At 41.7% G+C, this 17,274-nt stretch overlaps 1 protein-coding gene across 1 annotated transcript; it reads right to left on the bottom strand.

The window, feature by feature from the left end:
* Positions 1-104: 104 nt before the first annotated feature.
* cpsf1 (cleavage and polyadenylation specific factor 1) lies at positions 105-15,981 on the bottom strand. The gene is made up of 38 exons (XM_053492342.1): positions 15,884-15,981; positions 14,179-14,347; positions 13,287-13,314; positions 13,064-13,197; positions 12,909-12,989; positions 12,571-12,722; positions 12,333-12,479; positions 12,083-12,222; positions 11,828-11,938; positions 11,608-11,701; positions 11,399-11,486; positions 11,107-11,247; positions 9,852-9,903; positions 9,637-9,731; positions 9,458-9,532; positions 9,252-9,332; positions 9,044-9,136; positions 8,821-8,937; positions 8,541-8,682; positions 8,213-8,391; positions 7,237-7,376; positions 6,883-7,060; positions 6,554-6,760; positions 6,310-6,402; positions 4,875-5,018; positions 4,288-4,440; positions 4,068-4,184; positions 2,801-2,891; positions 2,628-2,712; positions 2,399-2,540; positions 2,156-2,308; positions 1,717-1,893; positions 1,401-1,467; positions 1,255-1,302; positions 957-1,112; positions 748-877; positions 399-537; positions 105-313 (listed from the first exon to the last, which is right to left on the bottom strand). Exons 2-38 carry the CDS (start codon positions 14,320-14,322, stop codon positions 266-268), a joined length of 4,362 nt encoding a protein of 1,453 aa, XP_053348317.1. The 5' UTR covers positions 14,323-14,347; positions 15,884-15,981; the 3' UTR covers positions 105-265.
* Positions 15,982-17,274: the final 1,293 nt, after the last annotated feature.

The raw sequence follows: 17,274 nt of genomic DNA, 5'->3' as shown, positions 1-17,274 counted from the left end.
AAATATAAAAATGACCCAAAGGTGTGCTTATTATTAAGGCCATGTTATTATTACACACACTTGTTATGTTTACTGAGTTTTACTTTGTAAAACGAAGGTCCAAATCTTGAAAAGCATTTTTATTCACTTCTTTTTCCATACAAAATATTATACAGGTCATGTGATCATGTGACTAACATTCATCAAAACAAACAAAAATATGCCAAAAAGCGGCATTATTTTCCAATTTTCTGGCAGCTTGCGTGTGCGCACACACACTGTGAAATCAGAAGTGAGCCGTGACCCGGTCCATGTCCAGCAGATCCTCCAGAATCTGTGAGGGAGAGGAGGAGAGAGGGACAGAGATGAAGGTGGAGGTGTAAAATCAGAGCAATGTTACGAGAGAGAGGGAGACTCACGATATCCGCCGTGGTGCCGATCTTCTTTGCCAACTCGCTGCGCTCCATCGTGCTCAGGTACAGGTACTTATTCAGCAGCTCTCCATCCAGAATGTTCCGCACCGCGTTCTGTAGCGTCCGCCGGTCAGCGTGCAGCATCCTAACACGAGAGAGAGAAGGACAAAATAAGTGCAGTGTGGTATAAATGATGGATAAAGTGATGAATACGTTAAGGGTGAATGGATTGACAGGGACAGAACGGATGAGTAATAAAAGGAAAGAGTAGAGTAAGTGGCTTGTGTGTGTGTGTGAGAATGAATGGATAAGTAAATAAGTGAGCGAGTTAGTGAACGAGCAGAAGATTGAGCACCTGAAGGCTTTGGGGTTGAGACCGGCGTGGTGAGGCAGCATGGTGGTCAGAGCGTTCTGCAACATCAACAACCTGCGGTAGGTTTTCTCCTGCATCGGCAACAACAAGCCGATCCCTCCATCCAGAGTAGCTACAGAGAGAGAGAGGGTGAGTAAACTTCACTAGCACAGTGAGTATAATAATTATCATTTATGGGGGGTGTGTCGTACCAAACCAGGTGATGTGTTTGTTGTCCCAGCTCAGAGCCTTTTTACTGGTCGGATCCAGAACTCCTCGACACGGCATCCTCCAGAACGTGTTCACGTGAGCGCCCACATTAAAATCAGCTCTGCGGAGCAACCGCAGGCCACCGAAGCTTTCCTTAGCTTCATAAACACGCACACACGGGTATACAGTCAAAATCAAGTCAAATATAATTCTGTTGAATGACATAGATAGAGGCAGACAGATGGTAATGCTGTATAAATGAAGTGCGCTGTGTAATATTAATATTTTTTTCAGACGCACCTTCTGGCAGGTACATGTAGACCAGCAGGTTTTTATCTCTGTCAGAAACTATTAAAACACACACACATACACACACAGTTAGTTTTGGAGTGGTTTCAGATCTGTATGATGTGAGTGAAAGGCAGAGTTGAGCTCCTAGGTGTTACCCAGGAAGCCGAGCTGGTTGTTGTCCACCATGAACTCGATGCTGTAGACCTCCAGAGGCTTCGCGTCCTGACCAGAACAACACACACACACACAGGCATGAGGCATGGGGGACTAAACACACTCTGCTTCTTTCAGTAATTTAAAGTTTGCCTTTTATTGGTGTAATCTAATGATTCTAATCTACTGACTGATTTACGTCTGATGTGCTTGGATTCGTTCTCAGAGCTCACTCTTACCTGTTATATACAGTCTGACATTCATTAACCATCAGAGGCTCAGAGCTCTATGTCTGTGTGTGTGTGTGTGTGTATATACCCTGCTGACGAGCGAGAGTGTTTTACTCTCCTCCTGGTAGCGGAGCAGAGAGATGCTCTTCATCACGTCCGCTGCCAGGATGAAGTTCTTGATGCTGTACATCTGATGGATGTAGAGCTGCGTGTCTATGAAGGCCATGCCGGTCAGCTCGTTATCCTTCAGGCTCCACAGGAAGATCTACACACACACATTTTACAGGTGCCCACATACTGACTGAGTAACAGAGGAGTGTGTCTCACACACACAGTGCTTTATAAATACTGACACTGGAGGCTCAGTTAAACGGTAAGCTGTACGGGTCACTGTGTATGATGAGGTGTTGCCATGGAAACAGTAACATATTAGAGCTGATATAAATAAAAAGTAAGATAAACCAAACACATTTCTTGTCCTCTATTCCATTACAAACTGTGTGTGTCTATGTGTGTGTGTGTGTTACCTTCTGTCCGATGGCAGACACGAGGTATCCGTTACAGTGACACAGGGCCGTTACGGGTCCCTTCTGCTCCTTCTCATACAAAACCTTGAACTTGTTCTTGGTGAGGGGCTGACCCGGTTCCGGTACCACCTCGATCACGTCCAGGATGAGGATCTGCACACGCACACACACATAAACCATAATGAACATTTTAAACCTGATTTACAAAGCAGTGTGTGTGTGTGTGTGTGTGTGTGTGTGTACCCGGCCCCTGCAGGTGACCTCCTCTCCCTGCATTAAACAGGTTCCTATGGCGATGTAACCCTTCAGACCAGACACAGTCTCCTGACTCTTTAGCGCCACAGTCTTCATACACGTCACATGTTCCCACTCCTCCAGATCGATCCTGACACACACACACACACACGAGTTAAACAAATCTTCTTTTATAGCTGCTGCTGCTGCAAAAGAGGGTGATGATGATGATGCTCACTGTGTGTTAGGGATGGCCTCCCAGCTGACAGGTGAGATGAGCTGGATTGAGAATTTCTCCTGCTGTGGATTAATATACCGCTCGTCTAAAACACAAACACACGCACACACACAAAATTAATGATCTGCTTCTGTATCATCTTCATCATCATCAGCAGCAGCATTATTGCTCACCTCTCTCTATGGTCTCATACTCTTTCTCCTCTCCAGTCATCCTGGGGATCCGAGTACACAGCTCCTTAACGCTGCTACACACAGCATACACCTGCCACACACACACGTATATATATGATACATATTTGCTAACATTCAAATAGAGTTTTACAGTTTGTTTCATTTTATTGTTGAAAAATGTTGAAAATCTGTATTATTGCTTTGGCATTTATTAAACTCATCACAGTATAACCTTTTTATATTTCAGTTATAAACGTGTTACTAAATCTTAATTAAAATAGTAAAATTTTAAAATACATTATTAAAATGGAGTTCAATTTATATACCACCAGGTAAGAAAAAGTAAAAAAAATAAAAAAGGTCACTAATTTCTGAAGCGTCTGCATCAAGCAAAGAAAACTAAGGAGAATTTAAATAACTGGAATTGGGTTTAGAAACCTTCAACACATCGTCAAATCAATGCTGAATCGCCAAATATGTGGAAGAAATGTGTTCATGAATAGAGATTACACAAACACTTTGGTGAAGCTGCTTTGTTTAATAGTGACAGTTTCCACAGTGTGATGAGAACTCACAGGTTTGGGACTGAAAAGCTGCGTGTCCATAAGGAAACCGCTTGTTAGTGAGACTCATCAGATAAAAAGGCTCCAGTTTGCTATAGAGAATAAAGATTGGACTTTGTTGTGATGGAAAAAGATCATGTGATCTGATTCAGATTCCAGAGTGATGGGCGTGCCAGGGTTTGCACCCATTATGCATAGTGTCCACTGTACAAGACTCTGGAGACAGTGTTATGATCTGGGGTTGTTTCAGTTGCTCAGGTCTAGACTCAGTAACGTTATGTGGCAATAAAATGAAGTCAGCTGATGACCTGAATGTACTGAATCACCAGCAGGTTATCACATGCATGAAGGTTTTCTTCCCTGATGGAACAGGTGTATTCCACTAGTGTATCTAGGACTCAGATTGTGAAAGCGTGACTCTGGGAGCATGAGAAATCGTTTTTTTTTCCATGAACTGGACACCACAGTGTGTTTGTGTGTGTAATCAAAGCTAAAGGTGGCAACTTTTTTGTCCAGGTGGTATATAATATAGTACAGAATCAGAAGTATAATACATTTAGTTTTAAGTTATTTAATTGTTTGGCTCAACCCATGCTTTAATATTGTCAAGCAACAAGGGCTCCATTTAAGGCAGAATTTGATGTAATAACACTGATATAACTGTGTAATAAGGCTTAATAAAGCTGTAATAAGGCAAATCTTACCTTGGACTCCACATGGTAGTTGACGTAATGAACTGTACAGCGCAGAGGAATCTTCCTGACAGGCCATGGAGCATCGTACGACAGGTATGTTGGTAACACACTGATCCTCAGCTCACCCTGAAAACACACACAAAAATGATGACGCGTTATATCCTTACCAGGTCCTTAGAGAGATAGTTGTCTAATCATGTGGCTCAGACTGGTGTGTGTGTGTGTGTACCTGCTTGTTGAAGTACAGGAAGCCTTTGGGACAGTTGACGTTGTGAAACGGCGAGAAAGACTCGATTGGTCCGTCTATGGTCATGGGGTGGAGCCTCAGCGCACCACGAGACGTCACGAACATCCAGTGAGGAGAAGGACCGCAAATAAACACCTAACACACACACATACACACATACACACACACACACACACACACACACACACACAAATGTTAATGTTAACAAGTTAGCATAGAGTATATAAAACCTTTTATATTATAGTCTTTTTTAAGATATCTTCCTTCTACCTTCTATTTTATATAATATTTACATATATACATATTTTACTCCATAACTAAATAAATGTATTCCAAAGCAAAATTTTTTAAAAATCCACAAAAAAGCAGAATCTTCTGTAAAATGAAAAGTAAAATTTAGAACATAAAAATAGGTTTTTAATAAAAACATGAATTAGGTTTAAATTTTACATTACTTAAAATTATAATGTAAATATAAAATTATAATGTAAATATAAAATGATAATGTAAAATATGTAAATGAATTATACCTTAAATATAAAAATATTTGTACATTTTGTATGGCTCACCCCAGAATATCCAGAGATGTCTTTGAAGTATCTAAACCTCGCCACACGACCTTTGACCCCAGCGCCCTCCTCTCCAGGAATGTCAGTCTTCTTGTCCTTCTTCATTTTGGATTTCTTTTCTCTGAAGTTAATATTGTGAGGCATCTAACACATGCACGCAGACACACACACACACACATCAGTAGAGTCCATGTTTTTATTGCTCATTAATGAACTCTCTCTCTGTGAAAATAAACAGAAAGGAGCTGCATGAAGGACATGAAGAGAGTTTTGTTTGTGTTTATTCTGTACACACTCTCAAAACCGAGCTGAATCAGTGCTCTACAGTTTTCACTCAGCATGTTTATGATAAACCTTAAAACTCAGATCTGTACTCCAGCTCTCTTTACTTTCATCATCTTTTTAACCCAATTTATTTCTATTACATCTGAATTAAATTAGTTATTTTATAGATTCTTTGTTATTTTTAAGAGTTTGAATTAGAAATTAAGAATTAATTATCTTCTTAATTCTAAAGGTTACAGTTCTGTCTTTTACACAATTTTAACTTATTTAAGTCATTATAATTATATATAAATTGCTATATTAATATTAAATTAACTCTCATTACTACTAGATAAACTGTTCATTAGCTTTCTCACATGGACAGACCCACTGCGGACATGAATTTGCCCCCTGCTGGGGCATTTTCCTACCCACCCTTGAGAAAAGTCACGTCAAGCCCCCCATTCCTGAATAAGCTGAACGATTTGCCACCTCTTCCATGCGTCTACGACAAAAGGTGCAGGACGAGTTTCGCAATAAAATCTCTATTATAAGTCAATGGGGCAAATTTGGGCACCTCTTACTGCCCCGGGGGTAAAACTAATACCCTTGTGCGGGGTATACTTTTACTTTTTTTACTCTCGCTCTGCATTAAAATCCATCAAAGTTGGTATCAGTGTTAAGTTTATGAGATTTTTTAGGGAGGTTAATTGCCCCCTGTAGGGGCAAGTTATCACCTACCCCTAGAAAAGTCTTAGCAGCCGAATAATCCTGAATAAGACGCACGATTCAACACCTCTTTTATGGGTGTACGACAAACAATACGGTACTAGTTACGCACTAAAATCCACGTCATACAGTAGGTCAATGGGCCAAATTTGGGCACCTCTTTTGCCCCAGGGGTAAAAGTTATACCCTTGTGCGGGGTATGTTCCGACACAGCGTGCAAGCCTCTTCAAATATGGTGTTTTATGTTTATGCAATATTCGTGCTCTGTGCTAGAATCCGTCAAAGTTGGTCTCAAAGTTAAGTCTATGGGACCCCTTAGAAAAGTCATAGCACCCCATTCCCGAATAAGCCGCGCAATTTGGCCCCCCTCGACTGGGCCTCCGACTGGGCCTCCGACTGGGCCTCCGACTGGGCCTCCGACTGGGCCTCCGGATCTCCTCACCTTCTTAAAGCGCACTTTCAGGTTGCTGCTCTGTCCCTGCTGCTGATCGTACGGAAACGCCTCGTAGATCAACAACTCCTGTTCCACGTGAGCCTGCAGAGGAGAGAGAAGGAGGGAGAGAGAATACAGAAGGAGGGAGAGAGAAAGAATACAGAAGGAGGGAGAGAGAAAGATGTATTACGTGTGATAGACAAGACAGAGAGGTAGTACAGTACAAAAACACACACACACACGGCATACACACCAGCAGGTAGGGTCGGGTGTGATTGTATCCCAGTGACACCAGCACCACCTCTTTAACCAGTGGGATCTCGCCCTGACGAGTCACTTCCTCCTTCTTGGCGTCGCCCTGAGCGGCTGATTGTCCCGAGGAGCTGTCCACCAGCACGCGCTGACCCACAGGGAAATTCTTCACCAGGAACACCAACCTCCAATCGGGCAACTGGAAGATCTGAGGACACACGGGGGGGGGGACGAGATCACATTCACTGACCTTCAATTATTACTTTATTACGATCAGTCACCTGATTAAACAACATTTAAAACGTGACAGAATATATACACTTCGGTCACCTCCATGACGCCGCTCTCTCGCACCACCATGCACCAGTGTGTGGGATCGTGTCTGCTCTGAGCTCCAGTACGCTCGGACTGGGAGGGAGCCGCCGAGCGACTGAACTCGTCTTTACCGGGGCTCGTCAGAGGGTTCGAGTCTCCGTACAGCATCTCCTCCTCATCGTCCACTGTGGTCCTAAACACACACACACAGGTTTTTAAACAGTAGAGGTAGTACACCAATAACATGACTAATGAAAAAACATTTTTTTGTCAAAACAGTTTTCAGAATTTTAACCCAATTCAATGCATCACAGAAAGTGAATCATCATCATCCTCATGACGAAGAGGCGGGGGGTGAGGGGCGTTTACCCGAGGTCGTGGATGAGCGTCTCGGCCTCTGATTGGCTCCTGCACACGTTTTCCTCTCTGTTTAAAAAGGCCACTTTGTTTTCGGTGGTGAACATCCCGCTCACGTCACGGTACGCACACAGCGCGATCACACGTGACTGCTGCACACACACACACACACAAACAATAATAATAAATATATAATGTACATAATGAAATTATTCATCAATCTTTCCCATACCACACAAATCTGAAGCGTAATTTGTTCTCTTTGTATTCATTTTCCTAATATTTACATTACTACACCTCTTTACTAGATAAAACATTCTATAATATGTAATTAAATAAACATGCCTTTTTAACAACACTTTATTTACTTAATTACATAAGAGCCTTTGGATAAATATGAAAAACAAAAACACAGTCAGAGAGAGAGAACAGATAGCAGACAGACAATAAGACAAACAGGTACAGACAAACAAGGAGAGATGAAACTAGAGAAACAAGCAGACAGACAGGGAATAAGACAGACCGACAAGAAGGCAAAGGGAGACACAGACAAGCAGAAAAGCAGAGAAACAGACAGACAGACAACCAAACAGACAGGGGAGAGAGAGAGAGAGACACACAGGCAAACAGACGGACAGAGACAGAGAGACAGGCAAACGGACAGGAGAGAGACAGAGAGACAGGCAAACAGACAGGAGAGAGACAGAGAGACAGGCAAACAGACAGGAGAGAGACAGAGAGACAGGCAAACAGACAGGAGAGAGACAGAGAGACAAGCATATAGAAAGAGGGAGTGACAGACAAACCGGTAGACAGAAAAGAAGACAAACAGAGGAAGAGACAGGGACAAGCAGACAAACAGGGAAAGAGAGACATCCAAACAGACAGAGGGTAAGGCAGATAGTCAGACAGACAGCAAAAGACAGACAAAGGGAGAGACAGACAAGAAGAGACCGACAGATAAACAGACAAGGACGGACAGACCGACCGTGTGGAGGTGAGGTTTGTGCAGCGCGAGGCGGTGAGTCTTTCCCATGTACGAGTCGATCTTCAGGACGAACATGGAGACGACTCCCTCAGCCGTCAGGATCACTATGTAGGGGTCGGCCACGGAGCAGTGGATTATGGGAGATCCCAAGTCCACAGGGATGAAGTGTAGCTGAGTCACTGCAGAGACACAACGTTCAGTTACACACACATGCAGAGAGTGTGTGCGAGTGTGTTCAAAGGAGATAACACGACACAGATTGTTCTGTAATGTACATGTCAATCTGCTGCACTTTATTCAGTTACGCGGCATTACACCACCGTCTCACCTCCCTGCAGCAGTCTGATGCCCATGGGAGACACCTGGACGATGTACTTATTGTCTCCGATGTTGCCGGCGTACACGGTGGGGCCCTGAGTGGCGAATCCGCTCGTGTCCAGCTCCATGATCTCCTGGCCCGTCTGCAGGATCTGAACACAACCCCACACACAAACACACAGTGATTACCTCACACTTTGCACACAGTCTGTGTAATGAGGTCGTGCTACACAGATTAAGATCTAATAATACATGGTGGAACACACACAACCCGGGTCACGCTGTCCTACCATGGTGGAGTCCTCTCTGCTCAGGATCAGAAAGCCATGTTTGTTTTTCTCGTCTTCCACAGGGAGCTCCTGTTTCTCCGCGTCCTCCTGGGTCTCGCTCTCGCCCTCTGCCGGAGGCTGAGAGGACAAACAGGACAGTCAGTACCAGACAAGATGACTGAGGACTGTGACTATGTGACAGTACTAAACGAGGATTTCTGTCTCCTCCACAAGCCCATTTCACCTGCTCAGGTTTCTCCTCATTAGAGATAACCGTCCACATATCATGACACCCGGGGAGTTCAAAGGTCGTGACCACTTGGGGTCTGATGCTCCTCTGGAGAGGGGAAGAAAAACAGGACTAGGTTTACAGTTACTCGATCACACTAGGAAAAGGAGACAGGCCTATATGGCTCTTCTGGAGTGTTTGTGTATAAACATTAAAGGTTTACCTGTAGGACTGACAGGGCGCCGTTCTTTCCGTACCCGGAGCACACAACCACCTCCAGGTCAGGCTCAGGGTTACTCTGGAACTGAAGGAGGAGAAAAAGACGAATCCGATTAATTTCATACTCACTGATTAATCAGATATGATTATTACTATAAATAGTTATTATTATTATAAAGCTGTATGTCGTAAAACCACCATCAGTCTCACCTCTTCAGAGAGGAAGGCCGGTTCTCCCATCGACCCATTCATACACGGCCCAATGTTCAGGATGCTGTCACACACCTGCAACACACACCACACACAACCACTGTAGCACACAATACAATGATGTAACACACGGCATGTGTGTGTGTGTGTGTGTGTGTGGTGTGAATGTAACCTCTCACCTCGAAGGAGTAGGTGGCCAGCTGAGTACCTGACTGAGCTTCACTCCCATACACCTCGATCTCATCCAGTTCATCCAACATGGAGGCCTTTCCTGCTACACACACAAACACACACACAGAGCTAGATATTAATAAATATTTAAACTGCTTACTACTCAAAATATTAACAGCAAAGCAAAAAAAAAAAAATCTCTCTTACACACACACACACACACCTGTCCAATTAGTGTTTGAGTCGATGCGCTTCTTTTTGTTTGGCGGTTCATCCTGCAAACCAAAAACGGGAAAAAACAAGTCAACAAGTAAAGATCCAAGTGGTTTGAGACACGAGCACAGTGGAGTGGGGATAGTGTTGCCTACACAGTTGACAGTAAATAGGGGGTGTGGTTTAGGACACGCCCACAATATACAGATAATGGTGTTTTAAGTGATTTAGGAGTGTGGTTTGGGACACGCCCTCTACACAAGAAATAGCGCTTCTATAGCCTACATAGTAAACAGGAAATATGGTTGGGAACATGCACGCAGTTGAGCAATGATCGTGTTTGTATGGCCTTCATAGTGAACAGGAAGTGTGGTTTGGGACACATCCACAATATAGAATCAATGGCCTACATAGCGGAGTGATGGTGTTTGTATGGCCTACACAGTGAATAAAAAAGTGTGGTTTGGAACACACCCACAATCAGTGTTGGGTGTAACGCATTACAAAGTAACTTCAGGAGAGTTAGAGTACTTGGATTACTTTTTTGATGTAGCGAGTACTCTAACGCGTTTCGTTATTTAGACAATTTATGTAATCTGTGACCCAGGCAGTAGTCATTCCCAGTCCTTTATTGTGTATGTGTGTGTGTTAGTGATGGGAAGTTTGAATCATTTTAGTGACTCAGTTTCTTTGAATCTCGTTCATCAAAATGAACGAATCTGTTTTTTGAGTCATTTCGTTGATTTCGTTCTTTTGATCAGAAATAAATTATAATGTTGCTTTTCAATAAAAATAACCCCAATATGTCTACATACACAAATTCTGGCTATAGTTCCAGTTATGAAAATATTACAATGCAACCAAGGACATACTGTATTATAATAAACATAATGAGTAGCTCACCTCTCATATCTTCCAGTCTGAGTCGTTCGTTCTTTTAAATCTATTTTATCTGCATAGCGTCTATGGGAGTCACGTGTCAAAAGAACGAAGGACTCGAGACTCGAACACTCACTAGCACAATCGTTCAATACTGTTTCCTGAGTACTGCACTGCATAGCTAGTTACTTTTATCAGAAAGTCACACTGTAATGTAACTGATTACTTTTTACTGACAGTAATTTTGTAATATAATTAGTTACTTTAAAAAGTAACGTCCCACAATATACCGATAATGACATTAATATAGTCTACATAGTGAATAAAGAAGTGTGGTTCAGAACACGCTCACAGTGTACACAGTGTGTGAAAAGCAGATGAATGACCTGTTTGTCCTTCTCCTTGTCTCGCTCTTTCTCCTTCCCTTCGTCTGCGGTACTCTCCTGAAGTTTCTCCGTGTACTTCAGCAGCAGAGAGTTCCCCAATCTAGAACCCAGGAACAGGAACCCCGGCTCCATCGTTACCATCTGCACAGAAACAACCTGTTATATAAAGTATAGTGATGCGCGTGTGTGTCACATGGTGTAAACTGGTGTGTGTGTGTGTGTGTGTGTGTGTGTGTGTGTGTGTGTGTGTGTGTGTAAGTGAGGCTCTGGTTTCCCATCATGCTTTGCTCACACAGGTGGTGAGGACACTGGCGGCTGCCTTGTCGAAGTGGAACGCTCTCACGCTTCTCATTCCGTCTGTTATGAGTGTCAAGACGTATCTACACACACACACACACACACACACACACACACACACAGTTAAAACTCTACATTTAATAAGTTAATAAACACACAGGAAGAGCTGGGAAGGGTGTATAAATGAGAGCCTGAGAGACTCACATTTCCCCTCCTTTCAGAGAGATGACCATCTTATCAGAGGTGATGAAGGCGGCCTGAGAGCAGTCCAGAGTGAGCCTCACCTCCTCCTGAACACCTGACACACACACACACACACACACATATAACTTATTGCTTTATCTTATTTACTTTATATCACTAAAACTTGAGGAGATTAAAAGCTAAAATATCCTCAGCCAATCAGAGTTCAGATGAAGCTTACGGAGAGGGAACGCTGTCGTCCCGTTGGTCAGGCTGTTGAGTGACACGCCAAAAGGCGGGACGCTCTGATTCAGGTACAGCAAGGAGTTCACAGCAAACACCACCACGCCACCTAGAACACGGACACGCCACAACACACACTTAAAACTTCAAAACAAGAGGCCAGGACAAGCACATGCAGACATCTGGATTACTTTTATTGTTTCAGACATCAGTATCAGTGTTCTTGCTAAAATTGCTTCTGTGTGTGACTGACCTATGGGTTTGGGTACAGCCATGACCTGCGTGCAGTCGAAGGGCAGGTTACTGAGAGACCAGATGACTGGGTGGACCTTCTGCATGATGTTCAGGGAGATGGCCACAATGCTGCAGGTGTCCTGACGCACGGCGACACGCCTACCACAAACAAAGCTCAGGTTACACCGGCTCTTAACCGCAAGAATAACTTGGCCCCGCCCACTCTATTAAGAACCACTCAATCAGCAAAATATAGTAGGAGTTCATACCCGGGCCAAGTCTGGTTGGGCTCGTACAGGATCAGAAGCGTGGGCTCGTAGTACCCGTGCAGGAACTTCATATCGATGATGTTCAGGAGCTTCTCATCCAGCTCGCGCACGTCGATGATGTAACTGGGAAGAAAACTGGACTTCTGCCTGCGGGAGACATCAAGGCTACTGAGTACGGTTTGGGACACACCCACAGCGCTCAAATGACGAGAGTGTGGATTTTAAATAACATTCTTACCCTTCTCCAACGATCCCCTCCTGCTCATCGGTCAGCGTGTCCTTCCTGAAGGGCAGAACGACCAGCTGCGTGCCGTACACCAGCATCACCGCACAGCGGTTCTCAGGATCCACGCGCACTATGGGGATGTGTACATTCTGCACAAAACCATCCTGCAAACACATGAAAAACAAACATATCATATATATCATACCATTAATTTAGTTCTGATTTCTCTGGAACTGATTCAATACTTTGAGAAATCATATTTCAAAAACATCACTATGAATGAATTGACTTGATTCTGATTCTTGATGAAACGACTTAATGCTTCGAGGATAAAACTACATTTAACTCACCCGAAGTTCTGGCTCCTCGAAGAAGTGCAGTGAGAGGGTCTTGAGGTCGTGTGTCCCAGGGTCGTACTCCACCACTGACAGCTGTCATAACACACACACAATATTACACACTGTCCAAACAAATGTTCAGTTAGTTTTTTGTGTGTTATCAGCACCTTGGCATCTTTAAAGCTGAGCAGTAGGGCGTCTCTGTTTGTCCCCACAAGTTGCACGCTGGCCATCGACATGACGTTACCGAAGAGAGAGAAAGATGCCACCTGCTCCAACTTCTCCTTACGGCTCTTGCCATCTGAAACAGCATTACATCATCAGCGTTAATACATGGCAAGGGGCAAGGAGAGACTAAAGGTGTAACAGAGGATAAGAAAAACTCCTTACCTGAAGATTTCTCTGATTTTGTAGAGCTCTGAAACAGGATACACAGTTTGTCTTACACAAGCATGTATACACTTACTACTAAGAAGAAATGTATAAATATAGCACAGTTCACACACATTAGTTCAGGATAACTGTTCGATTCTAAGAACACATTCACATCTGTGTCGACTCATTACTGGATTCATGTACAACTCTTTAGAAGTTCATTCACTGAATCAAGACATTAAGACATTTCTTTTAAAACAGATCATTTTGGATATTTTAAAGTTTCAGCACTAACATGAATCAACATGATTAGAACTGTTTAAAATGATTTATCGCATTATAGAATCACAGACTTCACTAAATCTGATTCAAATCCCAGTCTTGACTCATTTGATTCTGATTCTTCTGGAAAACTGTTTTCAAGAAATGTTTCTTTTCACCACAGATCTGATATAAACGTCATCCTGATTCTTTAGGAAGTAAATCAAGGCAGCAGGAAAGCACAAATCATACAAAGAGTCGATTCTTCTGCAGTATGATTCTTAAGGAAACGATTAATCGAATCGCTGAATGTCCTGTTTTGCAGAAAGAAATCTCAAAAAGAGCCAAAAAGAGCGTCAGTTCACTGTAGGATGTGATTTAATGATTCAAGATTGTGAAGCTCACTCTGATTTGATTCGTAATGATTCTTAAAGAAACATTCCAACAGATCAAAAGAATCTTCATTTGATTTGATTTACTTAGGAAACAATTCATGTAATCTTGATGTGGTTTTGACTCTTTGCTACAACACCACTTCTTCATATATTTTTTATTTCAACAGTTTTTTTTTTACCTCTTCAGCGTTCATGTTGGTTACTGTGTGTCATGATGATGTTGGTGAGTATGTGTGTGTGTGGTGATGAACCTCATAATCGTGGATGATCCTGTAGACGTAGAGCTGGGACAATCCGGCCACCACCAGATTTTTCTCATCGCTGGAGATGAAGTTACAGTAGACGGAGAACTCCACGGCGGTGGGGTGATGAGCCTGACGGAACACCGCGTACATCCTGACGCGTCGACTCGATCACAACCTGGAGGAACATTGGGATCAGCCTTAAATCCACCCTTCATAGACACCCTACAGGAAGGGCAGGTACACTCCGTCCCGAACCCTTTGATACTCGTTCAATTTAAATAAATTTAACGATTTAAATATCAAACACTTTAGGGGCATTTAAGGTTTGGACTATAAGTGCACTAAATAGTATACATCAATGCTTCTGTGTAGTGCACTAGTAGCTCACTAACAAGCCGTTATTAAGGCGTTAGCTGTTACTGCTTACACAAGTGCACTAGTAAAATTAATGGCTATGAATCATGATTCTTTTGTATCGAGAGACTGATTCCTAATCGATTAAAAATATATATTTATTACATTTATAACAGAGATACAGTTGATCAGCCTGTGTCTAGAATTGTCTGATTTTCAGGTTTATCAGACATGACCAGTGATCGCTCCATTAACCGCAGATATAACTTAGGGTTATATATAGTATGTCTATAAAATAGTTTCTAAACAGATGAACAGTAAATATGCATTTATCTGTACGTACAAGGATTGACAACGGGTATATTTATAGAACGCGGGGAAGAAAAAGAGAAGTAAGAAAAGAAAACATGAATAAAACAAGAAGCTAAAGTCTTGGGTTTGGTACGCAAAGAAAGGGGGAAAAAACAAAAAAATAATCTAGTACTCAGGTAATAAAAAAAAACAATGGAACAAAAAGGGGAGAGTAAATGATAAGCTTAACTTGAGACTATGAAAAGATGAACCTCCACACCTGTCTTAATTTCAAACCTGAATTACATTGAATAATGAATCTTCTGTAGGGACAAATAGGACATAATATCCTTTGGGGGTGTGTCGGGTGGAGGTGGTGTCCTTCCAATTAAATAAAAGTAAAAAAACACCTGGTCAATAAGGACGAATAGGACAATAATCAGTGTTTAGCTGGGGTTAAACGCTTATCCACCTCTCTGGTGATTCCAAAAAGGGCATCCAGGGGATTTGATCTGGATTGTAATTCGGTTTGTGAGACAGGGTTTGAAAGATCCTGCAAAAGTTTTTCCTAATTAAGAGATAATAATAAGCAACAGTTAAATGGTCAACCCTTGTGTTTAAAGTTGGTTTGTATTGTTCAAATGCTGCGCCTGGTATCTTGTAAGTGATAAAACTAAAGTTATAAAGAAAGTGCTACATTTAATTAATCAGTTTAAGACTTTAAGTTTTAAAATTATATTCGAATATAAACCGAATCGACATTGAATGTTTCAGTCCTTCAGTGTTTATGATTCGGTTTTAAATAAAGGGGTTTAATTATTCATTTTATTTAGTTAGCTGACTGTATAAGCTTAACAACGTGTAAACTTCTGTAAGAAACATAAATAATGATAATAATAATAATCCCTATCCGTTGAAATCTAGCGGCTAACACGCTAATCAGACGTTTTATTGTTCATAGTTCTAATATATCCGCTTTTTGCTTCTCTAACTCCGCTTTATTAACATGCCCAACTGCATACAAATTTTATTTTTTTATGCATTAAATTATTTATTAAATAATTACCAAAAACAAAAAATATACCGCTAGCCGGGTTAGCTAGCTAACTCCAGTGTTGTTGCCTGGTCCATTCATCGCATATCCCAGAATCCCCCGCGGTGCCGGTGCCGCGCCGATATGAGTCCGGAGTCAAACGCGCGCTCAGTACACATGGTTCCCAGGCCTTCAGAAAGATTCAAAATCAGCACCAATATTAATAATAAATAGTATAAAATAATTATAACAAATAGGTATCAACCGTAAATAGAATAAAGTAAAAGATTAATAAAAGAATTTCATTTAAAAATCTACATCTATAAAACAGTTTAATAAAGAACATGTGTATTTAAATAGTGTATACCCACAGAAAGGTCTATACAACTGTGTAAACTAAAATAATAATTTAAACATTATGATTTAAGTCAAATTTCTTTCAGGAATTCTGTTTACTGTCTACAGTGACACCCGATGCCATTGATTTGTAGAAGGTGATGAATATAAAACCTTGAATGGTGCTCCAGTGATCCGGCCCCCGTCTACCCTCTGGATTTGTCTGTCTTGTCTTACCCTGGGCCCCTACCGTATTGGGTTGTGTTAAAGCCCCATGTGGTCTGCTTGGGATGCATTTGGTGACTGCGGATGGCTCCACTTGAAGCTCCATGAAGATGGTCTTGGACTTGACTGATGCAGTCATTCAGTAGTTCGGGACTAAAATTTACATAATATTAAAAGCACTATATTGAAATGCCAACAAAAATTTTTTATATAAGCCTCTAATAGATGGATAGATAAATATATACTTTATTGATCCCGAAAAAGCTGCTTTACTTACTTAGCTAGTTATTTTATTTTGTTTGTTTTTTTTAGTTAGTTTTTGTTAATTTATGTTGTAATTTATGTTAGGACTATCTGTCTTGTCTCTGCTAGCCAGCTAACTAGGCCTCTTAGTTAGCTAGTTTAGTTTTTCTGTTAATTTATGTTGTAAATTCATGTTGCATGTAGCACCTTGGTCCTGGACGAACGTTGTTTCGTTTCACTGTGTACTAACTGTATATGGTTGAAGTGACAATAAAGCCTACTTGACTTGACAACATGCAAGAAGAAGATTTCCAACATCCAGTATCAGGGATAGTAACATAATGGACAATACTCATGTAGTTGCAATGACAGATCGTCAATCGTGTGTGGTGTAGTTAAAAAAAAAAGACTACCAAAAATGTGAAGACGAGCATGCTACAACAGAAATGTCCCATAGAAAAAAAAATTAATATATAAAATATACATAAATATATAAAAAAGAATGAAATAGAAATTGTACATGCAAATATAGGTGAATAAAGATGAATATTAGTGAACAGACTAGTGCAAATTGAGATGTACACTGAGTTACAGCCACCAAAAGTGAGCACAGTGCAAAA

This window comes from Clarias gariepinus, chromosome 3 (assembly GCF_024256425.1).
Source record: "Clarias gariepinus isolate MV-2021 ecotype Netherlands chromosome 3, CGAR_prim_01v2, whole genome shotgun sequence".
NCBI lineage: Eukaryota > Metazoa > Chordata > Actinopteri > Siluriformes > Clariidae > Clarias > Clarias gariepinus.
Note: the sequence above shows the minus strand (reverse complement) of the source record. Positions and strands in the feature narration are given on the sequence as shown.

Coding starts and splice junctions, on each gene's coding strand:
- cpsf1 (XM_053492342.1), bottom strand. CDS start 14,322: ATGTACGCGGTGTTCCGTCAGGCTCATCACCCCACCGCCGTGGAGTTC. Junction 9,904..11,106: donor ACAAGGAGAAGGACAAACAG/GTCATTCATCTG, acceptor TTTGGTTTGCAG/GATGAACCGCCAAACAAAAA. Junction 4,441..4,874: donor ACATCTCTGGATATTCTGGG/GTGAGCCATACA, acceptor TGTGTGTGTTAG/GTGTTTATTTGCGGTCCTTC.